Source organism: Orcinus orca, chromosome 4 (genome assembly GCF_937001465.1).
Source record: "Orcinus orca chromosome 4, mOrcOrc1.1, whole genome shotgun sequence".
Classification (NCBI taxonomy): Eukaryota; Metazoa; Chordata; class Mammalia; order Artiodactyla; family Delphinidae; genus Orcinus; species Orcinus orca.
The window spans coordinates 125,071,567-125,097,843 of NC_064562.1; the positions used below are offsets into that span (position 1 = coordinate 125,071,567).

The 26,277-nt window shown below is 37.8% G+C and overlaps 1 protein-coding gene across 3 annotated transcripts in view; it reads right to left on the reverse strand.

Moving 5' to 3' along the window:
* Positions 1 to 26,277, reverse strand: part of ELOVL6 (ELOVL fatty acid elongase 6) — a 136,494-nt gene that overhangs the window by 45,384 nt on the left and 64,833 nt on the right. For 2 of the 3 annotated variants that reach the window (XM_004269571.4, XM_033427755.2), the window contains exon 3: positions 11,055 to 11,186. In XM_004269571.4, coding sequence (XP_004269619.1) covers positions 11,055 to 11,186 — 132 coding nt within the window. Of the gene's footprint in view, positions 1 to 11,054; positions 11,187 to 25,595; positions 25,897 to 26,277 lie in introns of those variants that run through there. The other variant, XM_033427754.2, reaches the window with a different exon arrangement.

The window sequence follows — 26,277 nt, forward strand, 5'->3', positions numbered from 1 at the left end:
AGAACGTCTTGAGAAGTTAAGATGTAACCTCCTGGGCCAGGCTGTCTGTTCAAAATTGGAAAAATTCTAGAGTTTTAATCATGTTCTTTTTAAAGGCAGAAATTCAATTTTTCTTCCTCAGCTCTTCTTTCTTGATCTCTGTGGCCTTGTCCTGGACCTTTTGATTTTTTTTGGCACCAAGATAGTATAAACTCCAGCTTAAAGCTAAACCCTTTCAGAGAACCCAAATCCCTGCCTCCTGCATAATAGAACTCTGAATAGCTAATGATTCATAATTTCTTCAAATGATAGGCAATTCTATAAGCTGTATTGAAGATTTCTGCTCCAGCTTGGGTTAACACAAATACCTAGAATCAATGACAATCTCTCCTGGCTACTTTAATCACCCTGCTCATCTGCTTCTCAGAACAAAAATATATATAAAAAGCCACCTTTCTGTCCACCATGTTACCATCAGTAATGAAATGAAAAGAATAAAAGAAAACCATCGCTATATTATGCTGTTAGGAAAATGCAGTGTGAGAGTGATGAAATATTATGCCCCAGATCAATCATTTGAATCATACAGATTTGTTTCTAAACCCCAGGATTCCGAAAACTGTAAAGAAAATAGTGGATAGCAATGAACACAGTGAGGGTTACTTGGTACCGCAGCCTCTACCATACGTGACAATTCAGTCTTAAGTGATGAGAAGAAGGGTTCCAATAGTCCCCACCAATTTGCACTCACAGAGTTTTGGAAACAAATGGTAGGGAACGAGTTCCAAGAAGAACCAGCGATGGATTAAAGTAATCCATCTATTGGTGGCACGGGCTAAAAGAATTGCTGGTTACCAGGAAGAAAACTGGGCCCCCTCTTTCACATACAAAATCAAGTGGGATGTGGGCAGCCTGTCAGCTTCACAGCATCATCAAAAATAGACGAGCAGTTACTATTTGGACTTATTGGTTGAAATACAGAGAATAAAAATTTATAGCTCTCGTGAAAGGACTGCCGATACTTTCAAGACTGAGGTCGGAAGGGGCCTGCGATAGCTGTTTCATATTTCCATTGATCTAACAGCTGTGGTTAAACCCTAGGGTGAGTTACCGATGTTTCTTTACTGAACCCTAATCTCATGTATTTCCTATAGTCCTTAACTCACCCCCATGCCTTGAGGACATGTGGACCACGAGAGGAAGGAAGTTTAATCTCTCCGTATTTCAGTTAATTCTGTGCTTGCAAACAGGCCTCTCCAGAATAAACTTCTGGTACTTTTCCATGTTATTCATTTCGGTTTTTTTCAGCCAATCTACAATTGTGGTTACTGCGGTTACTTCATCTTAATAATGGATGGGATGTCACATCATCTGATGCATTCCAGATTATGCAATCAGGCAATTTTATTAAAAGTTAGGTCTAAAGATTCTTTTAAGGATTCAATTTTTTGTTCAAAATCTTATTTTTTTTTGTAAACTCTGCTAAACAAGAAGGATCCTTTAAGGATTTGTGAGGTAACACCAAAAGTTTATAAGCAAAGTGATCCTTAACTCAGCCTTAACTCAAAATAATCCTTAACAAATGCTTCAGAAGTTATTATACTTGCATCCTAAATTACTGTGACATCTCTTCGAGAACGCTCATGTTATTTCTCACACAAGTTTCAGGAAAGCTATGTTATTCCAGCTATTTAAATACTAATTCCTTTCGGTAAAATGATTTAAAATGCCTTGTGTGTCACTGTTTTAAGTTGTTATAGCACCTGAACTACAAACATATTACTGAAGTCCTATTTTTGTCCAAACTCAAATATATTAATGGATTACAGAGAATTAAAATTATGATAAAGGCATCTCAAGCTTAACATCAAATTATTGAAAGGGCATGCACCAAAATATTAATAGCAAATATCTGTGGGTAGTGAGATGAAAGGTTTTGCGTTTGTGCTTTTCCGTGGTTTTCAGTTTTACAAACAGAGAACTCTCACTCTTATAAGTAGAAAAAATTATTTACTAAAACTATGACTACTGGATAGTATTTCCAACTGTAAAGAAGCAAAGGTTGTCAAGTGGACGGTAGTTCTGGGAATAGGAGAGGCCACTGCTGCCTGGACTTGTATTAACATGCAGCTCCCTTCAGGTATCACACTGGGGACAGTCTGGGTCCTCTAAAAACTTACTACATTAACAACAACCTGTACACTTTTCTCCTATTTGGACTAGATCATTATACTAGGAGTGGATTTTTTTCTTAATTTGGAAGGCAAATCTGGAGCAGTAGAGAGACCTGCAGGTCTGTGCCATCCCCAGGTAAGGAAGGAGGGGTCAGCCTGCTAGAGGGCAAAGTACCACCTGCAAAGCAGGGTGATGCTTGTTCTCCTGGCTTTCCTTGCTAAACTCCTCTGCCAGTAGCTCCGAATTCTCCCTCATAATGGACATTAAAAAATATATTTTTTTAAAAAAGCAAAATATCATGAATTTAGTTAATCTAAACATTATCTTCCTGGAAATACCTGAAAATCCACATTGTTCCTGGATTCAAGGGAAAAGCAGAAAAAATATCCTATTTCCCCCTTGGGAGAAAAGACTTTCCAAAAAAGGCAAGGAAACTTACTAACAATTGTTTACAAACCTCCTCTCTTCCCGTTTTTATTTTGAAAAGCTAACAATTTATTCAACACCTGCTTGGACACTAGAGACACAGCAAAAAATCAGACAAAAATCCCTGCCCTCATGGAACTCAAAGTCGAGTAGGAGGGGAGAGAGAATGAATACGATCAGCAATATATATAGTGGGCCGGAAGGTGATACGCATCAAGGAGAAAACTAAATCAGGCAAGGAAAAGGAGGAGAGAAGGTGGGGGATATTGTCATTTTAGACAGGGAGGGGAAGGCGAAATTTGAGCAAAGGTCTGAAGGAGGCGACGGACAAGGCGTTAGAATATTGGGCAAGGAATGTTCTGGGCAGATGGGGCGGCAAGTGGGAGAGCCCTGAGGCAGCAGCTCTGCTAGCATGTTTGAGGAACAGCACAGCTGCCACTCTGGCCTGAGAGAGGAGAGAGGGGAGAGAAGGAGAGGTCAGAGAGTAACAAAGGCCCCACTGTGCAGCCCCTGCAGGGCTCTGGAAGGCTCCTCCAACTGTATGACGTCAATCCCAGATTTCTTGAAGCACATTTCTACTTCTACAGGTGAAGCCCCCTGATACTAAAGGAAGACTGGACTGGGGCATGTCTGTGGCAATTGATACAAGAAATATAAAGGGCGAACGAGTGGAATGAATAAAAATGTCGATTACACGTGACTGGAGAAGTGGCCAAGTGTGAGATTTTTATTCATTAATTCAGAAACTGTGTGTGTGCCAAGGTGTTCCAGGAACAGCCAGACACAATTCTGGCTCCAGGGAACTCACGTGGCCTCCCAGGGGGTACATAGGTAAGGCAGCATACAGCCTGGTTAAATGATGATGAACAACAAGCTCGGTAGAAGCTGAGATATGGGCTGAAATGATCAGAGAAGCCTTTATAGAGAAGACATCCTAAATTAAGATGAATAAGACTTAAAGAAAAAAAAAATGGAGGAAGAATGGAGAAAGAGGAGGGATAATAGGTTCAAAGACAAGAAATGAGCATGGGCAAAGTATGTTTGTTTGGGGGTCAATGATCAGAGACATACGTCATCTTGAATGGAACGTTTGCATAGGGCAATGATGAAAGGTCCGTCAAGGAAAGACTAATTTTTTTATGGGCAGGTTGAAGTTTCAACCTAAAGAAAAGGGCATTTCAATTAAGGTTTAAACACAGAAATGATATGGTATGTGAGTAGCTTGGATGGAGAAAACATTTGGGAAACAGGAATTGGTGGTTTGTAATACTTAAGATGTGAAGTGATGGAGGCCACGACTGGAGTGTCTGGTGTGGAAATGGAGATGAGACAGCTACTCGAGATATTCGAGAAGAATTTTACAACTTGGTGACCAGTTGAAAGAGTTATTTTTATAGTATTTTGAATGACTTAAAGATGTTCACTAGGAAAATAGTGACAAACTGAGAAATTTTAAAGGGTTATCAAAAAGGCATCTGGTTTGAATATTTTAAATTCAAGTGATGATATGTCACACGTTTGGAAATATTATAAACAGAAGAGCAAATTTCAGAGAAGAGGTCAATACTAAAAATAAAGATTTGTTAGGGGTAATTGGGCAAATGATGGTTAGAATTTTCCCTTTTTCTGTTTTATGAAGCCAACACAATTCTTCAGTGGGTTATAAACAGATTAACCATATCATTTACCATTCAAAGTGGGCCATTTTCTAGAGTGAAAGGGGAGCTGTTAATAATTACACCAAGACACTAGGCATAAAACTATGGTTACCCAGAGCATACCAGGAAGTACGGATTCTAGTTTATAGGTTCTATCTCACTTTAAAGGATGGAGAGTTGCCATTTCTTTACATAATTGCTCTTGGTTTTTCAAAATGAGTCAAGTGATTCAACTAGTGTCACAATAAATGGCCAAAAGAAAGGTTCCCAAATTATCCTTCCAGCTACACATACACAATGAACTCAGGGCCACTGTCAGAAAACAAAAAACATTCTTAATTCCAACTATAAATCTGCCATTATTGGGGTGTGTGTTTGGACCAATAGGGTACAAAGTTTGTGTTTTGATATAAACTTACTTTGTTTAACATACACCTGCATTTTGCCAGAATCTTATAAAATGACTACAATTGCTAGCTTTCTTTTAGTTGCTATCCACACTTGAATCAAACACAGTTATCTTTTTCTTATTTAACTTTTTTGTAATGACAAAGTCATACAAAATTAGTGGAAGCCTCCTTTGGACCCTCTTTGATCCCATCGCTCTCCCTGCCTCCAGAAAGATATAATCACTAGCCTGAACTTTTTAAACATTGTTTTTATGCTACGGGTTATTAAACTTTTCATACGTGGTATCACATTCCCATGATTATCCATCAGCTTTTGCTTTTCTACTTCTCAGCATATGCTTTCTAGAAGTATCTTTTGCTTTGTTACTTTTGCCCTTTTGATGCTACATCTTAAAATGTGAAATTTATAACCTGTCATTGATAAAATAGCAGCTTTTCTCCTATGACATTTATAATTTATGTATCCATTTCCTTTATCTCATTAATATCACTGTAATCATTATCTGTAATGTTGTTCTCTGTGGATTAAGGACCACTTCTGGCAACCATATAGCAAAATACTAGATACAAGGTGCTCGAGTATAAATTAAGTTCTGAAATTTTCAATGTTTCATCATTTTACAGGTCAATGATGTACTTAACTCCTTCCAAATGGGTTTTTGGAGTGTCATATTTTTCTCATCTGAACAGTTTCAGTTGGTTTTATTATATATCTGTTTCTTTAAAAATAAGGCACTTGCCAATAATGCTTCTAATATTAAATATTGATGGGTGTGTGTATAAAACCACGAATAGATTTGATTAAATGCCATTCATCTGCTGCTCTGCCCTGTTAAATATACTTTTCTGAATGTGTCCTATGCTATATATAAGCTCTTTGTTCATGAAAATCTTACTAAATAAAGAAAAAGAGTAATTTTCTATTCGTCTTGAATATATCTTATACTTAAGCCAAAGATGAAATTCAATGACAAAATAAAAATATGGCCAGGAAATAAAAATGAGTTTCAACAGGGAAAATTTCACATTAATAACAAGGCAAAAAGTCAAACTGTAAAGTGAGACTATCTGGCTTTAAGCAAATAAAGCATAAAACAATTGAGGCCAGAGTGAATCACCAGGAAACAGGAATAAACATATTTGAAGCAGGTGTGACATTGGCCTCTATACACAAGCAGCACAAAGTAATTAACACTAATGTGCACTGACTAGACAACCTGCTTTGACCTGCTCTGGGTCAGAGACCTAGAAGAAGGCTCCTATGCTGCCAATGAGAGGAAAACACTGCCAGACAGATACCTGGTAAAGGCTGCTTGAATCAGAAGCACGCACACATCTGCACCCAATCTAGAAGGGTTTGAAGTTATTAAATCAATACACAGAAAGTCCTTTACAAATCGACTGAAGTAACCCAGGTGAGATGTCACAGCAACAGGGCAGCGTCTGGGAAGAATGGATGGCTGGCACTTGAAGGGTTTGATGCTGTTTGCCATAAGCAACAGTCTCATCTAAAGGACTTACTAATTCAAGTTACCAGAAATTTTCTCAGAATTTACCCTAAGGAAATATTCAAACATGCAGCGCCAACAAACGCCACCTGGAATTATCTCATCAAATAAGGAAATTCTTATCCTTGGGTTGGGTGGAAGTAGGCTGCTGTGCCCCACCCAGTCATATCCATAAAGACTAATTGACACCAGAAGCTGATGGCTTAGATCTAAAAGGCGAAGCAGGATTTGCGGGTAATGGGAAGAAATGGTCAAGAAAACCCCAGAGAAATCATTCTCCAATGAAATAAACCCATGGCGGGCCTAGGGAAAACCTCACTTGATCATATTCTATCTACTCCTTCAAAACTTATGACAGCTTTCAATAAATTATATTGTATTCAGCCTGTATGAAGTCTGCTATCATATTCAGTCAACACCCAAAGGTACAGAGAAAGAAAACATTCTACAGGTAATGTTCGCCAAATTATACAAAAAACCCCACTTCTTTCTGAAGCAGAGCAGTAAGAAGAGAGGGTTTTTCTTTTTGCTTAGGGAACCTACATATCTGATTTAATTTCCACCCAGTTGTCTTAGTTCATGAGTAAACACAGTTTGGAGTATCCGGAAATATGTCACAGTTGGGTCTCTAGTTACTATAAAGAGCTAATAGGCAAGCTTGAAAAGCTGGGGAAAAGACATTAGTTCTAAGCAGTAAAATATATAAAAACACTTTTCAGAAAAATCTTACTGTTCTTTACCCTCCACCCCCTCATTTCTAATTCCTCTAACAGAAAAGTTTGGTTCTCTTTCCCTTTCCTTCTTTTTCCAAATCCATGATATCACATCCTATTAGTAGTAAGGAGTGGGCAGTGGAGTAGACGTTTGGTCCTTAACGTCCTACTGAATTGCATACCATCTGATGCAGGACTGTCTCTTGTGTAAGGACTTTGTATACTTCTATATTAGACACCGTTTACAGGTGGATTTAAAAATTTGTGAATTATAGTTAAGAGCCATTCAAAATTTTCTACAAAAACATATTCTTGTAATAATGAGGTTATCTTATATGACCAAGATAGGAGGATTTTTATTAATACCCATCAAAACATCTGTTTGTGAGAAGAGCTTATTTTTGATGCTTTATGTCAATTTCATTCAAAAGCTATTTGGATTCTAAAATAAAGAGCAAATATCACTTGAGATTCTCTAGGCTGTGTATGAGATTGTATATGCATGTGTGTATATTTTAGAAAATGTTTTGAATGCAGAAAAGCACAAAGAATAATCAACAGCCAATATCTAGAATCGGGTTGTCAACAGTATGTTTGCTTCATTTGTTTTGAAAAGGAAGATAACGCATAGCAAAAAAAATTTAAATCCTCTCTGCTTCCAAACTACCAGTCCACTAGAGCCAAGCTCTACAAGCACTGAAAGTTTTTCTGCTTTATTTTCCAGTAAATAGTAGGCAATCAATAAATGCCTGTCTCCTCTGCCTTTCCATAGATGTAAGAATTGAGTATATTTTCTTCCAGTATCTTTTTAGATACTTTACAAATACTTAAATGTATTAATGAACAGCATGTTTCATGTCTAGGAGTAAAATTTACATAAACATTACATAAAAAATCATTCTGTATGTAGCCTTTTTCATTCAATACACTGTTGACCAGAATTCTTTAAGCACAGAGAAACCTCAATATACTCTTCCTAACATGGAACCATGTTCAATTGATACAACCAGAGAATTCCATAATAATGTTTTCCAAATAACTGATTAGAATATTATGATAAATTTTTACAAGATTCTAGACAGTCCATGCTTGGACGCCTCCGTGTAGTTCCAGCTTTTAAAATTTTATACAAAACATGGCTCTGAAGAAAGTAAAGTAACACATAGAATTAAGGAAATGGAAGATGCAACTAGAACCTGTCAATCTAAAAAAGCCTTGGTAGTGTTAACAACTATTGCACATGCATTGTGGGGTAAGTAAATGAGTAACTACTGGCTGACATTGGGAACTTGGATTTTGGCATAGGAGGAAGGAGAAATGAGGTAATTAAGTAAAAACTGTCTAGGCATAAATATGAATTGGAAGTATCAGTACTAACTCTGGATACATTTCTTTCAAAAAATAAACTATTTCTAGGCCCTCTGAGAGGTCTAGAAATAAGAACTACCTTAGGGAAAACCACCCCTAGTACTTAGAGAGTCATTTCTAAATACTATCTCCCTTTCCCAAGGGAACTTGGGATGAACTTGGGATCATTTGAGAAATGACTGGTTCCAGTTCTGGACAAGGAATAGGCAACACGCTTGGCCGGCAACAGCTTGTCATCCCTGCCCCCCGCCCCCATACACACACAAACATGCACACACATACACAAAATCAAGCTATGAGCACTACTCAGTACACGGACAAGGATTCAGGAGCCAATCTGAAGAAACTCCCACTGGCCAAACATGGGATAACTTAGCATCTAAAAGAATAATGGCAATGGACTACAATACACCAAATCCAAATTCATCTCAAAATCACTGACACGTAAAAAAGGATAAATCTATGAGCTCTTAACGATACTTAAAAAAACCCATTATTCACATGCTAAGTAATCAAAATTTTTTTGAAACTGCTAAATATGACCAAAGAATCAAGCATTTATCCTGCCTTTGCTACACTAACTTCTTGTAAAAAGTTCTGTCAAACATTAAACCTAAATATAATAAAATTTCTAGATCTAACTAACAACTAACGAAGAATACAGGGGACAGAAGAATATGATCAGTAACATCCAGCCTGGGGGAAACTCTAAAAGGAAAATGATTTGGATTCTCCGAAGGATGGCTTATGAGTGGGAGGAGGGGCTTGGAGAGGAAGGAAGAAACCTCTTAGTTTAAGGAAATCAACCAATGGAAATGTGTGAACCTATCTGGACCAGGATTGTTTGTATTTTTTAGGTCCTTATTAGTTATCTATTTTATATATAGTAGTGTGTATGTCAGTTAGGTCAGGATTCTTAAAAATAAATTGTAATAAAAAAGAACCATTCATGAGACAACTGGAGAAACTGGAACATTCAATAATAAAGAATTATTACTAATTTAGACGAGGTAATGATACTGTGATCGATTTTTTAATAAGACTACTTTTAGAAATGGTATCATTTCATTCAGAAATATTTGAGTCTGTATTACTTCCAAATAATTTGGGGACAAGGGAGAGGTTGGTAGGGATATAGATGAAATAAGATTAACACTGTTGATAACTGTTTAAGCAGGGTAACAGGTGCATGGGGGTCCTTGAACTCCCTTCTCTGCTTATATATGTTAAGGTTAAACAAAAAACAAAAACAGGGCTTCCCTGGTGGTGCAGTGGTTGAGAGTCCGCCTGCCGATGCAGCGGACACGGGTTCGTGCCCCGGTCCGGGAAGATCCCACATGCCGCGGAGCGGCTGGGCCGGTGAGCCATGGCCGCTGAGCCTGCGCGTCCGGAGCCTGTGCTCCGCAACGGGAGAGGCCACAACAGTGAGAGGCCCGCGTACCGCAAAAAACAAAAACAAAAGATAAAGACTCAAGGGATGTTGAAAGATCTGTAAAATGCTGAAAGGCATCATTAACAATTTTTTCCTCAAATATCAAAATACTTTAGGTGAGGCATACTGTGAACCTTCAATGTAAATAAAAATGAAAATGCTGCTTTGTATTAGAGAATTCCAACCTGATACATATTGAAATGGAAGGAGTCTTTAGTGACAGAGTCAAACCACAAGTACCTCAAATGTTGCACCCTACAAAACGCACCGAAATAAAGAGTGCAGGCAGCAGTAGCAAGCAAAGGAGTATTTCAGTTGCAGGGAGCCAACCTAATGGAGACGTACAGATCATCAGTTTGCAAAAATCCTCCTCCTGCCTGATCATCTTTAATAAGCCTCAAGTGACTAATGAGAGGCTTTTAATGATACCATCTATTTCTCCTTGGCAGTAGAACAGTTAATATGTAATATGAAAAAAGTAGAAATGCTCCTAAATATTAAAATGAATAGGTTTTTATTCTGTAGCATATCTATCCATACCTGCCCCCCTACACCCCAAGCCTAGTTATCAACTTGCTGGTTTTGACAAGCAAAACACAAATAGAACAGGTGCCTTTGTTAGCACTGAAGGTAAATTCTGGCACCTGTTTGGACACCAGCTGTGTGCTAATTCATCTTATGATTGCCAAATATTACAAAACTACGAATGCTCCTTCAGGCTTCCAGGTGTGGGTCTGGATGTTGGCTGGCAGATGTCCCTGGAGAGACCAGGCCTGGTTCTGACAGCCTCTATGATGAGTTTTAGCCAGTGCAAAGTAAGACTTGGCTGCATAAGCCTGTGCCTGCGAGGCAGTTCAGGCAGTGAGGGTGGAGGATACTTTGGGGGATGCGGAACAAAAACATTCTCTGGTCTAGTGATACTAACACAGACAGGTGTCCGGTGTCTGGTCACATGCCTGAAAGCCATTTTTGATTAAGTACTAGTCAGTAGCAGCATGCCCACCACATTGGAACCCTACTCTACCATACACTTCCACAGTTTACTGCTGTGGCTTTCCATTTAGCCCTTCATCTATACTTATATGACAAAAATAATGGAGTTGATGCTCTGCTTCTAGTCCTAAGACATAAACTGAATTACTGCATGAACAGTTTGGACAAGAAAGGAGATGGCCTGAGAGCTCTCAAAATTAGAGCCTGACTACAGTGTGGTAAGTTTGGTTGCAATGAAGGCTTTCCCTCTGGACATGGGTTTATCTTACACCCTTAATAATCAAAAATATGAGATGTATGATAAAATGTTCGATTGTTGCTTCTTTCAGCGGAGTCTGATGAAATGGATGGATTTTATTTGGAAAATGAAAAAAAACAACAAAGAAACCTACCTGAAGACTGCAAGGGTCAGAGACCAGAGCACTAATGGCTTCCTCAGTTCAAACTTCGCCCGTTTGTTCATTAGGTGCCGACCACCGAAGATAAAGGCAGCATACAGAGCAGAAAACAGGAAAGATTTCTTCCTATGAACAAACAGAAAACCAAAATCTTATGAAATAAAGATCTTTAAGCAATTTTTTTTTTTTTTTTTTTTTTGCTGTACGCGGACCTCTCACCGCTGTGGCCTCTCCCGCCGCGGAGCACAGGCCCCGGACGCGCAGGCTCAGAGGCCGCGGCCCACGGGCCCAGCCGCTCCGCGGCACGTGGGATCCTCCCGGACCGGGGCACGAACCCGCGCCCCTGCATCGGCAAGCGGACTCCCAACCACTGCGCCACCAGGGAAGCCCTAAGCAATTATTTTTATCCATTAGAATTCTATATTTATTCATTGTTCATCAACTTTTATACCACTCTCCTCTTGCTAAGCACCAAAAACATTCTTGGGAATGTGCCCCCTTCACTGAAGAGAGACTGTTTATCCATTTGGCAACATGGCGGCTGTTGAATCCTCTCCTGACAAATTAGGTCATCTGGATTAACCAACCCATATCAGGATAGATTTTCTTTTTGGGCTCTGTAACTATAAACATTTCAACAACATAGCACTGAGGTAAAAAAGAAACCTTTTCACTGAGAGAATTATTTTTCAGAGTTTGTTGGACCATTTAGATAGATGAATTTTTAAAAAGGAATTATTTTTATTGGAAATAAAATATTAGGTGACAGAGTTGTGTCCTAGGACAAGAAGGCCTTTTAAAATGTCATCTTCCTAATAGGCTAATGATACTAAAAAATGATTTTGGAGAAATACTTGATGATTTGAAACACTACAATTAAGCTACATGACTTAAAGCCCCCCCAAGATGGATTCCTGACAAGGGAGGCAGGTATTAAATTTCAGTATTATCATCAATAATAGGCCTGTCAGACATCATACAATGCAATAGGAAGAACACAGAACCACCTACAGTACAGTGGCCTAAAACCTTGAGCTTGAATCTCATCAAATATCTGATTTTACTACCTGCTTCTAGGAAAGATAGGGGATAAAGCCAAACTCTGGACATTCTGTAGGACAGCTGAACTTATTTCTTCAAAATGTCAGTGGTAAGAAATCAAAATCTGGGACTGTTCTAGATTAAAAGTGACTTGAGAGACACAACAATCAAAGGTAACAGGCAGAACTTTTATGGATCCATATTTGAACAAACCAATTGTTTAAAAAAAAGTCTTTAATAAAATCAGAAAGTTATCAGTCATAATCTTAAAAGCTCTTATCAGTTAATATTTATGGGTGAAATTATATGTCTTGGATTTGCTTTAAAATACTCTGGGAAACACACAGAACTCAAGCAATATTAAGAATGGAGAGACAACACAAGATTAACAAAAAAGATAATGGAACACAGGGGCCCATGAGTCCTTTTCTCTTTTTGTTAGTCAGATTTAGGGGGGAGTTTCAGTCAGGAAGGTCTAACTAAATAAAATCTGCATGTCCTGCTGGTTTATTATTGGACCAAGGAGAAGTGAACAATAGTATTGATAATGCCATAAAGAACAAACAACACAAATCTTTTGCAGACTTTGATTCAACAGAAAGTAACAGAGGCTGTGTAAATAACTGAAACATCTGAGTATACCTTCTGATATGATAAAGCAATGTTTCTTTTAAAATGGGTATTCCTCACTCAGGTTAAAATGGAAAGGGCTGAAAAATAAGATACAAGATATAATACAAAAAGCAAAATGCATTAACTGAAGAGCATTACTTGTAAAAGGCTTCATATTTTTTCCCCTAACCACTACCGTGTATTGCTGACTCATGAGCGATCTTATTATTTACAGAAGCATCACTCCTCCTCCAGTGAGTGCAAGTGACCTACCTGGTGAACCCCACCAAATAAAGCAGTGATTCCCGAAATCAACTGGTAAATAGTGTCAAATAAATCACTTCCACTGAGTGTCGCAAACTCTTGGAAACACAAGACCTGGCACACAGTAAGTGCTTAATAAACACCTGTTGAATGATCACGATCTTGTCATATCAAATTTTCTAATGGGGAAAATATTTATGCACCTAGGCACATGGGGGCTCAGTGAACACTAACTGAGTAAATGAACAGTTGTGCTTTCCCAGTAATGTCTTAATAACTAAAGAATAAAATATTCAGTAAGAAACATACCATCCATTTTCTTCCTCCAGAAAGAAAGAGACTATTTCTATATTTCAAAGAGAAGTGGAAATGAGACGATTTTATGGAAACCGTAACTATTGAACATTTCAAGAAGAGAGTATTTTTGGCCATAACTATATTTATTGCTTTACTTCTTTGAAGTTTGCAAGTGTATGGCATTACTTTAAATGTCAGAATCACTGCATTTACATGCATATAAGCAAGGACTCACTCAAGAAAAACAAAATTTAAGAAGTTAATGTAGATAATAGTAATATGGAAAAGTATATATTCTTTCCTAAATTATAAAGGTAATGATAAGTGACAATAATCATGGTATTATGATTTAGGGAGTGATTCCTGTGGGTAGAGATAGTGCTAAAAACCTTTGTTATTTAATCCTCCTAATCATCCTTAATGTAGGTAAAACATTATCTCCATGTTATAGCTTAGGAACCTGGCTTAGAGGTTAAGCAGCCTCAGATCTTCCTGCTCGCCTGTGGTAAACTTTTGGAGGAAAGAAGGGTGTGTCTGCTAAGTTATAAGAATTCCTTAAACCCTCCTTCTGACTTGCAACGTTATTGTGCAACTTTGCGGCACAATGTTTAACTGTGAAAAGATGAAGAGAAATCTCTACAGGTTTGGTTCAACTGTCATTTTCTGGGCGTGGAACACTTTGATCACAACCCTCTTCACCTCCCGCATAACAAATTCACTATATATACCACTGAAAACTCTTCCTTACAGTTATTTATCATTCTTTCTTAAAATTAGTCAATCTAATTCCAAGTTTGGTTATAGTTAGATTAATTACATTATTTACAGTTATGAACTAAGTTAAATGACTGTCCATATGATCCCATCATTCTAGCCTAAGGGAAAAATAATGTGCCTTGAAGAACCAGCAAAAGAATAAAAATCTTCTCTCTGTATTTCTTCCTCAAATTTCTTCAGTTCTAGAATGAGAATTAGCCCTAATGGACTACTAGCTTCCTGGCAAGGACCATTCTTTTTTGCATGTTTTCTAAAGATCTCTTTAAGAATCTTCAATTCCACACAGCTAGGACAAACAAGTCAATCAACATAAACATGCAGAATTTGAGAATTGCGAGGGACAAATTTCCTTGTTCTACAGAAGAGGAAATGCGGGGCCGGTGCTGATGACATTGGTTGCTCAGGGTCACGTGGCCACATATTGCATATTGGTCAAAACTACCAAAAATTGTAATGGCCGTGATCAAGCAGGTAGGTAAACATAAATCAACTGTCTAGGTTACATCTGGGTCACAGGCAGTCAATAATAGGAACTGATACTTGTTTAATTATAAGTGCTATAATAAAAATAAGTGACTTATCGTATCTTATATAAATCTTCCACTATGGTGAAATTTAAATAATGCTTTGGCAACAGTAGATGGACTTGGAAGGCAGTATGCTAAGTGAAAGGAGTCATATAAGAAAGACTAATACCGTATGGTATCACTTATATATGGAATCTAAAAAATACAACAAAGTAATGAATATAACAGAAAAGAAGCAGAATCACAGATATAGAGAACAAACTAGTGGTTACCAGTGGGGAGAGGAAGGGGAGGGGCAATGAAGATGTGAGAGAGCAGAAGGAACAAACTATTAGGTATAAGATAGGCTACAAGGTTGTATTTTACAACACGGGGAATATAGCCAGTGTTTTGTAATAACTGTAAATGGAGTGTAACCTTTCAAAACTGTTTTAAAAATAAGTAAATGCACAAAAAATAAAAAAAGGTAAATAATGCTTTGGGTTAATTTAGAACTAAGCTTAGGCTTCTTCTAAAAGAGGGAGTCATCTAAGGAAGCATTAACTCTTACCTCTTCAATGGAGTAACCAAAATTTATCATTTATAGTTGAATGTTATGCTTTTTCCATTTTACTTAGAAGAAAATTTTTCTTTAGGCAAATGGGCGATTTAAACTATCTTTCCATTCTGGTATCTCTTTGGTAAAGGTTCAGTTATAGTCAAATGAATAATGACTTGTCGCTGGCCCACTTACTATTTAATGTGGATAGATGACTTCCCTAAAGCTTCAACAGTAATCCAATCATACTTCATATTGTGACAGGCCTCCATAGCTGGGTATAATGGTAACACTACCTTGTTTTATTACCAGATAACCAGCAATTTCTAGATGGTACGGACTCTTGTTTAGGAAGTCTTAAATGCACAATCATATAGCACAACCTTTAACTGTAGGTACTTAATACTTTTCAGGAGGTGATTCTGTAGCTGTAATTACGAAGTAACCAACCAAATAAGGATCACGCAAATGAAATACTGATATGCTTTGAGCTTGTCATGCTTGTATTTACCCTTTTTTCCCCTTTTACTTCTGTCATCAATGTGAATAATGAAATAATTAGTGAATGTGAATAATAATCAGCCCACAATTAATCAAAACAATGGTTTATCCTTTCTCCTTAAAGAGCTGGATTTCTTTATCATGGTACTTCGTTCCAAAACATTCCTAGATGCTTTTTCTATTCTGACCTATTCTGAGTAGCTGCTTATGATTTGTATTTATTGTTCTGCCTCACAACACTTCTTAAAGGGTATGTATATATTCAACTGCTTTTTTTTTTCCCCCAACTCCTGGGATTCCACTGAAACCAGTACCTAGTAACTAGAGTCCCTTAATGCTCACATCAAGATCTCTGCCAGGTGACCTGCACTCCTTTGGAACTCAGACAAGTTTATCTGAGAATGGCAAAACTTTCATGTGGGTAGCATTTCATATAGGATAATTGCTAATGAGCACCTTGGGGAGATGACCTGAGCTCCTTTATGTCAGTGACCTTGTTTTTACAGCTACTGTGTATGTGTGAGACACAAGGAGTTGTGAAAGGGAAAATTAAGCTGTGAGGGAGAAAAGGAAAGAAAAGAAAAGGAGACCTAAAAGCATCTACTTTGGCTGATCTACCTGGTACATAGAAAGTTTCCACCTTTCTATGTGTGAAGGGTGTGAAGCTGAGAAAGTATGTTACTCAGTAAGGCCACATCTCTTTTAAGGTTTCTCCTTTAGTTCCGTTGCTGATTCAAGTCAGAAAATAATTCAAGGTTCTGAAAGTAGTTATAGGACACATATGAATTGCAGACTGTAAAAACCAATGAACAGAAACCTCAATTAAATAGCGTCAGGAGACCAGAAGGGGGCGCTCTCCTGCCCCCGACCACAGCAGAGCCCAACAGGAAGAAGACTCCTCTTCTCTCATGGCAACAACTCAGCCAATGAAAAGCCATGGACTCTGTTTACTACTGCCCTCCCCACTTCCCTTTCCCCTCTATAAGAGCCTTTCTCCTTTCCTTCCTCTGTGGTGACTTGCACGTGGCTTGCCGTGGTTGTAGACCCCAAATTGCAATTCTCTGCTGATCCCCAATAAACCCATCTTTGCTGGAGAAATATCTGGTCATCTGTTTGTTTGAGGTCAACAAGACCCAGAGACTGAAGGAAATACACTGCTTTTTGCCAACAAGATACTCAGTAGATGTGTATGGTGGTTAAAATTTGATAAGGATATAAAGGAAGGTTTTCTGGTGAGGGATCCCGAAGTTGTGCTCCTGGAGCTCTAGCCAGGGCTGGACTGTGTCACTTTCTTGAGAATTCCACCAAGAGTTCATAGAGGCATTTTTCTATATTAAAAATAGTGGAAAATTTTCAGCAGTTTTTATTCATAAGTAAATTATAACTGGGAATTAACTCTGTGCCCAGAAATTCTGACAAAGAATAGTTTTGTGAATAGTGGAATATGTCCATAATTAATACAAATGAATGGTGACTTTATAATTGCAAGACAAGCCATGACTAAAGAAAAGGGTGTTATTCTAATCTGTTATGTTTGACCCAGCAAATGATGTGTGATTTCTGAGCTTCTTTGAGTTGCAAACGCCTCTGCTTCTCATCCTGCTTTCCCCTAGATGCTAATTTAAAGATCACAGATTCTCTTTGTTTAAGGTGAGAAAACCATTCTTTTGTAATTCAGTCTTTCTATTGCCAAAGTAGGTCACAATCAAAGTAGTCACATTAATACAATGGATTTAATGACATGGCTACATGTCCTTTCTAGGAAAGTACACTCCTCTTAGGACAGACCGGTTGTAGAATGTTGCTTGTATGTTTCCTGTCAACATATCTTTTTTTCCCCTTGCCACTTAAAAAATATCTTGATAAATTCTGTTTTCTTGTTGACTTTCTTTTTACAACTGGAAATAAGATCTTTGGGGAGAAAATACTTTCAAAATGTGTAAAAAAACACACACATATACACACACACAGCTCCATAAAAAATGCCATCTCTCTAATACTTAAATTGGCCAGATACCAATTAATTACCTTTGTTTCCCTAGATACTTTCAGTTGTTGATGAAAAATGCTGACATCCATCCATCCATCCATCCAAAATTTAATGATGTTTTTCATTTGCAGTGTGCTTAGTATGCCATTGAATGGGGGAAAAAAATCCCTATGAAGGAGAAAATTCTGCCTCTACTAATCTGGTTAGAAAGACAGGAAAAATATGTGTGTTGGTGCTTTGATGTGGACCCTTTAGGCTTTGGATGGCTGGACAGCGGCAAGTGATCTTGGCTGGGAAGAAGCAGTGGTGTTAGGCCTGAGCTAAGCCAGGAGTGTATCAGATCAGGCAGATGCTTTGGAGTGGGGAAGGCAAGGTTGGAAGTGTAGGGGAAAGTCACAGGGTGTGGAGTTCTGAAAACTGCAGCAGAGTTAGGACTGCATCTTAGCTCAAGGTTGCCATAGGTTGTAAGGTAGGTGGCCAGTAATTTGTTACCACTAATAATTAAAGTACATACTGAAATTCGTGGCTTAATTTTCTTTTCTTTCCTCCTGCTTTAAAAATAAAAAAAGAATAGATTCGCTCATGCATATAACATTATGTGACTTGGATGCAAGAAGAAGGGGGAAGAATGACTGATAGTGATTCCACAACGAGAGCGATGGAGAATGCTGGTTTAAGCCGTGGAGAGCACTGAAAGTCTTAGAGATGGGAGAGGGCAGAATAAAAAAAAGATACGCTCACAGAGAAATTTGGCATTAATGACTTCTATTCCAGCGGGCAGATGTGGCTGAAGTTTGACTCTACTACTTTAAGTCAAAACATTCTGGCATATTCCTTACAACTTACACTGTCAGCATCTGTAGCCGCAGGAGTTACTGAAGCACATGTATGAACTGAAGGATCTTCTTTAATGAATTGCTGCTCTTCCCAGGAATTATCAGATGGGACCTTCTTTAAAGTTTTATTTAAGAATGAATATTCTCCTGTTCCGAGAAAAGTTTAGAAAATGGCTAGGCTAATCATGGCATTATGTCAGTCAAGCTGTGTCCTGAATTGTCACCTAAAGGTCAGCTTTAATCCTGAAGTATTGCATCCTAGAGAGGTACAAGAATATTTTTGTTTTGGAAGACATGGTTTAACCTAACGGATCAGGAAGAATCAATGCCAAAGTTAGAATCAAAGATTTCTGAGGATAGTAAATCAAAGAAAGAAAGAATTCTTTGACAGAGGTTTCTAATCTCCTTAAAAAGAGTAAAGCTTGCCACAATCTCTGAATAAAAATTTAGCCAAAAATGTATCAGTGGTCTTAATTAGACAAATCTCCTCCCACCGCAAAGCAAACTTAAAATGAGCCCTGCATTGACAAAATAATTTCTAGCTTCTGTTTTGTTTGAGAGTATTGCTCTCAATATTCTCATCCTGATTCTTTGGGAATGACTGTCACTTCAAGCTACAATTTTCACGTAACTGTCTTATATAATACATCAGCTACTGATACTAGTCATGGTAAAACATTAACTCTAGCGGCCATAAAAAAGACAAACAAACCAGTATGCTCTGAACAGGAGAGGCAACATGCAGAAAGAGAATCCAGAAAGTACTTTCATCAGCAATTCAGTTTCATTGTGCTAATACCCTTAAAGAAACACCCTTTGTTCTAAGAAACAGAAAGCTTTCATCTGAATTTCCAATGAAGAAATGATCACTTGTTGATGACTTTTAAATATAATAATAAAGATAATACAGAAAGCATACTAGAATTCTGAAATGGTTCCTATTAAATAAGAGCAGTTGAGTGACACCCCTGTCACCAGATTAAATTTTATCTCTTACAGCCTTAAAATCTACTATATAACATAAATGAGGTATTAGTGATTTTTTTCCCCTGAATATGAAATTTTCTTGGGCCAGAAGTTGTACAACATATAATTATGGGCTTGTGTCAAGGCTGCAAGCTTAAAAAAAAATCTTGTCATCCACTCAAACGGCCTGCTGACCATAGAAATATAAAATTAATATAAAATGTCAAAAATATAAAACTAAAACCGAGTCAAATATAAACATCTGTTTTCTGTTTGTCTTTATCCTGCAGAAGCCCAAATGTTCTGTAGATAATAGATTTATCTGAGAGCTGGAGACTAAAACCAGAAGTGAAGAAACACTATAAAAAGCATATGATTATTCACAATGGAATGGAAACAGGATTTCGGGTTTACAAGATTAAATCCAATTCAGACATAAAATGTTCCCAGATTTAAATCAAAATGACAGCTGCACAGATAACTATATAAATAAGCATAAACATACCCAAATCTGAGAGCACTTTCTCTATACTCAAGGGCAAACTGTTTGAACTGAAAGATGATCCATTTCTGTTCTGTTAACTACCTCCTTCTATTTATAAAGAGTTTTAGTTGACATTCATTGCTTCAGACAACTTTAAAGAAGCTGGAAAATACTATCAAGGAAAAAATTACCTGTTTTCATGTTAACTATTGGGTGATTAGATATACCATTGCACTAACTTTCTCCTGGATATAAATTTTGAAAGGGTATTGGGGAAGCGATGAGAAAATATGTCCCAAACACTATTTCTGGATTAGGGAGAAAGCAGCTCAGCAATGGTGAAGATTATTTCATGGTATAACTCATGGACACTTTTTTGTCTCCAAATCAAATTTACATAACAAATGACACCTGAGTAAAAACTAGCAATGACAAGAAGCAGCAATGGCATATTAGCAAGGTAGTAAAAATGGCAGACATTTTTTCACCCATGAGATAGATATCACCTAATTATCCAAGCAAACTCTTGAAAATAATAATACGGCAAGATTTTGATTAGGGTATTCACACTGCTACTTCAAAATCTGAACTCTCATTCAGTGACATAAATAAGGCCTATAGGCACTAACTTTGAGAAGGTTGGTAATGAGGAAAGCTTGCCTTATGAATTGGATTGTATTACTTTTCCACTGTTGCAGAGACAAATTCCCAAATTTCGTGGCTTAAAACAACATGAATGTATTATCTTATAGTTCTGAAGGTCAGAAGTCTGACATGAGTCTTGTGGGGTTAAAATCAAGGTGTTCCCAGGGCTGCATTCCTTCCAAAGCTTCTGGGGAAAATCTGTTTCCTTGCCTTTTTTGGGCCTGTCCAGATATTCCAGAATAATCTCCTCATCTCAAAGTCCTTACCCTACTCATATCTGCAAAGTCTCTTTTGCTCTGTAAGGTAACATACAAATTCCAGGGATTAAGACAGGGACATCTTAGAGAGACTATTATTCAACCCACCACATGGATTACCCTGAATAATAGGAAGGTCTAAAGCCCTTTTTCTATTGTGACATAGGAATCCCCTACAGATGGCAAACCTCCATCCTTTAATTTTGGTTTGCTAGATCCGAAAGCAGTCTCTTCTCTCCAACTCAAGAAAGCATTTTAGAATTCAAGGGGCTGAGAGCCACACTGTTGTGGATTGTCCGGAAGCCACTCATAAATATATAAATTCACAAATGTCAATACTTGAACTCGTATTAGTAACATATGACTTATCATATACTACCTTCCAATGGACTAGGCACCAAAGCTTAGGATTTCCACTGAAATATATGATATGTTGGAAATTATTAGCATGTATTCAATTGATCCCAACTGTCACAGGTTCTAAAGCGCCATTTTATACTATTTTCAACAACAAAGATTATTTGACTTGTGACCATCCTCTGTATTTCAATCTTAAAATATATGCTACAGGCTCCATCAAGTACATTTTGCTATTTGCAGCAATCCATTTGTTCTTTACTTTATCACTCTTATGTTAAATCCCTAAAGAAGGAGGCTTCATCTCAAGTGGTCTAATGAACAGCAGCATTTGACACAGACGGTAACCCCCCCTTTTCTGTGACAGTTTCTTCACTTGGTTTCTGGGACACTGTATTCTCTTATTTCTTCTCCAACTCCACCATCTGCTCTTTTCTCATTCTCCTTTGCTGGCTCCCTCTTCATCTCCCCAGGCTTATAAAGTTTGCAGGGCTCTCAGGGCTCAATCTGCAGACCTCTCTTCTTTCCATCTACCCCAGTGGTCCTCAGAGGGGGTGATGATTTTGCCCCCCAGAGGATATAAGGCAATGTCTGGAGACATTTGCACAACTGCAGGAGGACTGGCTACTGGCATCAAATATGTAGAGGGCCTGGATGCTGCACAGGACAGCTCTTCGCAACAAAGAATTATCCACCCCAAATGTCAACAGTGCCAAGGTTGAGAAACCCTGGACAAGAGAAATATAAAGAAAGAGATGAAGAAAAGAGAAATCGGAAAACTCAAAGAGTGTGTGTTGAAATGTGATACAGCTTCGAAAAACATATTATTGCTTAGAATGACATCACTTTTGTTTCACATACGCTCAGGCTGAATTGCTTCAAACCAATTCCAAGCAGAGTAAATAAACGCCTGGTTTCAAATCAGCAGTTCTATTTAAAATTGAAAATAAGACAAAACGACCAATTTCGAGCAATATTTCCCTTCATTATTCTAGAATTAGGTTCATTTCTGTCTACAATGGAATCATGGTCCAGCTACCCTGTGAGGCCTGGAGTGATCAATTCTCACAAACTGTATACCTGTTGCGATGCTACCCTTGCCAGGAAGATCACCCAGAATTGCATTTTATAATCTCTCTCCAGGCAGCAGAAACGAATAACCTGGAATGAAGAATAGTCACTGCCAATACAGCCCCCTTTTGAAGCCGAATTCCAGTTATTTCCATTCACCCCCTGAGTATAAGAATTCCATGGTTGCCAACCCTTTCCTAGCCCTGGATGGGGAAACGTTGTAAAGATACATTAGACTACCAGGACTTACACCTCTAATACTGATCTTACATGTTCTTAGCCAGTCTCTTCTAAATCATCAAAGTATGACAATTTGATAATAATAAAGGTTTCTGTGACACAAACTTTTTAAACTCTACTTTGTAAATCTCAGAACTATACAAGTAGGTGCTACCATATGCTAAAGGATGCCAATTGTAATGAACAAAATCAGTTGCACCGTTTTCTAAACCTTAGAACAAATTATTTGATTATTTTTATTAGTCACCCTCAGGCCTTCGGTATCCTGCATTTCTGCCATGTTGGGAGACACTGATCCTCTGATGATTGTGTACCAAGCTGAATGAGTTGAACAGGAAGCTGCTCTCTACTATGTGTGTGTCATCAGTTTCTACATGGGGAACCAGAATAGAACCTGCCAGGGTGGCCAACGCTGGTTTAGGAGCTTTTAATCTTTATATCTGTGTTCATCATTTCCCACAGAGACTTTCACTTTGCTTTTTTTTTTTTTTTTCTTTTCCCCCCTTCAATTACAGGATTGAAGCTAGGAACAATGATAAAAATTCCTCTTGGGGAAAATGTTTAATAGAAAAATCTCAAGGTCTATCAAAACAAACATAGAAACGAAGAGCACAACTCTCATTTCTGCAGAAACTGAATTTGTTTCATTTCTAAAGTTTCTCTTTACTACTAGGTTGTGAGACAAGAATGATTTCTTCTACACTTGCATGGCAGGTGAATCCTGAGACATGTCTAAGGTACGGCAGGGATTTATCAAGCATGGGTTCTGAGAAAAGAGATTCTTAAAATAGCAATGCCCAGAGCACCCTTTCCTTCAACCAGACAGTTTCAGAAGGAAGTAAAAATGCTTAAGGAGAAGGGTGTGTATCTGACTCATGGTTTCTTTGAAAGCCGGAAGGTTAATGCGTCTTCCCATATTCCCAAGGGCATTCCCTTTGGCATTAAGAGGGACTGTGTCCTTGAGATTATTCACGGTGGCATGCACACACTGTGTTAATAGATAGCCATCACTCTGTAAACCTCAGCCTTTGCTTTCACTATTCTCTTTTCTTATTTGTCAAGACCAACTTACTAAGCAACAAGATTTGGGATAAAGAATATTCTTTACTTAGCTATGTTTACACATAAATGTCCCGCCTGCCCCACTCCCCATAAAAAAGTAAAAAAAAAAAAAAAAAAGATGTGACAAGTGTTTTTCAAGATGTATCCTTCAGTCTAAAGCATTTTTGAGCCAATCTGAGAAATTCTAGATGCCTACATGCTACAACAACATTTAAAAGTTTTACTGAGCGTCCACAGTAGATCTCTAGTACATGAATTTACTGCTCCACAATAGACACAAAGTTAACACTGGCTTGGAGTGCACATTTGTGCACTGCTCCAGGACGCTAAAATAGAATGCTTTTCAATTTGGTCAAAGTAATAATAACTTGTTTAACTGAGAACTTACTGCATTCCAGGCACTGTTCTTAGTGTTTCGAGGACTTGTTATATACAATGTCTCATTTACATTTCAGATCATGCCCATTTTGCAGACCAAGAAACTAAAGAACAAGGTTAAATACCTGTACAGAACCCAGAGATTTTCAGTGACAGTGCTGGGAGTTAAACCCAGGCAGCCAAGTGTCAGCCTTGTGCCCTTAATCGCTACACTGGGTTCTTATCCAGAATGTTATACCTTCCCAGTTGGTTCCTTCAGCAATAGTGTATCATCGCCTTTCCCAGCTCCCCATCAGTCTTTCTGACATTTACAAACATAAATAATCACTTACTGTTGAAATCTATTGATTCTTCAAGAAAGTATTTCTTTAAGTCATATTCATAAGGCTATTGATTTTAACAGAGAGAAATAAATTGAAGAAGATAAACTAAAAAGCAGTGCCCTTGCTTAAGTGGTCAAAGTCTCCGGAGAATACATCTCAAAAAGCCACTGCATGCTAGAAGCTGACTCCTTTTCCAGTCTGATGCTTGCCTACTCTTTTTGTATACTGACAGGCATATTCCCTGGGTCACTTAATGGCTGGGCATACTTTGGCATATTACACAATTTTCCATGTGATTTCTTTGCAATCTTTGACATAGTACACAATTTTCTGCCTTTGTATCTTCCTAGACTGATTTACTGTGTCCTTCTAGCTGGACAAAAGGACTTGCCGTATTCCTGTGCTTTCAGATCGTAGAATCTAGTATTGAAAAATTATTGAGGACACGTGTACAAGACTACATCTAAGAAAATGGAGGCATTAAATCATACAAAGGCAAGTACTTTATATTTTCCAACTACCTTGTTTATTTGAACAGGAACGTCCTTAATGTAGGTTATAGGCTCTAGAGAATTTTAACAGATTTGACCACTGTCTCCCAAATTATGTCTAAATGCTTCCACATGATTCAAATGATCTTACCTCTGACTACTCTGAAATCATGTCTTATAACTTCTCCTGGAACATCCTATGCTACAGCCATACTGTGATTTTCAAAAGACATCACACCCCTTTGCCCACCTTGTCTTTCTTTACACACGCCATTCTCACCACTTTGAACGCCCTTCCAACCCATCCTTGTCATTTTGTTGATCTTTGTGAAGATATTCCCTGACTGCTTCTAGGTCAACTGGATTTAACCTTTCCTTCATCACCTCTGTGCTTTCTATACACCTTTTGCCTACCTATTATAGCACTTAACTCTTCATATTTCACACATAAATTCACAGGTTTGTAATCCTGAAAGCTAGGAACTGTGTCTTACTCAGTTCTGTACACCCAAGGCCTTATACTACAATGCTGGCCTAAAGTGGGCTCCTGACATGTGAATGGATGAATAATATATTGGCTATTTTAAAGATGTTGCATTTTGGAAATACTTTAAGGAAAAAAAAAAAATATATATATATATATATATTAGTGGGAGACCAATGCTGAAGTCATCTATGAATCTACCCTTCAAACTCACTTGATTCTAAATCTAAATGGTAAAAATTATATTTTATTATAGTTTTGTTTACCTCAAGAGCTGAAAGAATCCTACAAGTTAGTTTCAATTCTACTATCGTTTTTTAAACCTCTCTTTGGAAATATGGTTCTGTTTCTACTGAGGCAGGCTGCTCCGGGAGTAGTATATTGTAACAAGTACCTGCTCAGAAATACTGGGGAAGCATCATCGAATTTCTTTACTTCTTGCTGCCCAGAGACCCACATATTGCTTTCTCTATGTAATCGTCTGCATAAAATAAGCAAAGACAGAACAGACAAAGTGAGACTGGCACTGTGATAGCATCACTTTCCACCTGATGACTGTACCCTCACCGGCAATCAATAGAATCTTGTTATTTACCGATACATTTCCAGACCGACTCTGAAGGGCCAGGCTTAATCTGAAAGCAAAATAATGCCAACAACAACATCATACTATTTTGATGATAAATAAATCATGTTAATTTTGATCAGGATTATTACATAAACCAAGAAAGCTCTAAGATACTATTTAATGCTATCAACTGGCAATGAGGGAAGTGATAATGCCTGATTCAGGTGAGGATGCAGAAACTCATCTGTTTTGCTGGCCAGAAGGTAAAGTAATATAGCTCTTGAAAAAACAATTTGTCAAGAATTCTAAAAGATCCATAGCTTTTAATCCTGCAATTCTACTTCAAGGAGTCTGTTTGAGGCAGACAATCTTTAATATGGTAAAGGAAAGATAATCTCTACAGTGCAACAGTGGAAAAGTAACTAGATCTCTAAGAGTCAGGGATATGCTATGGTATGTCCACTCAAAATACTATTACACATAAAGAGTTATATAAATTTAGAGTTAC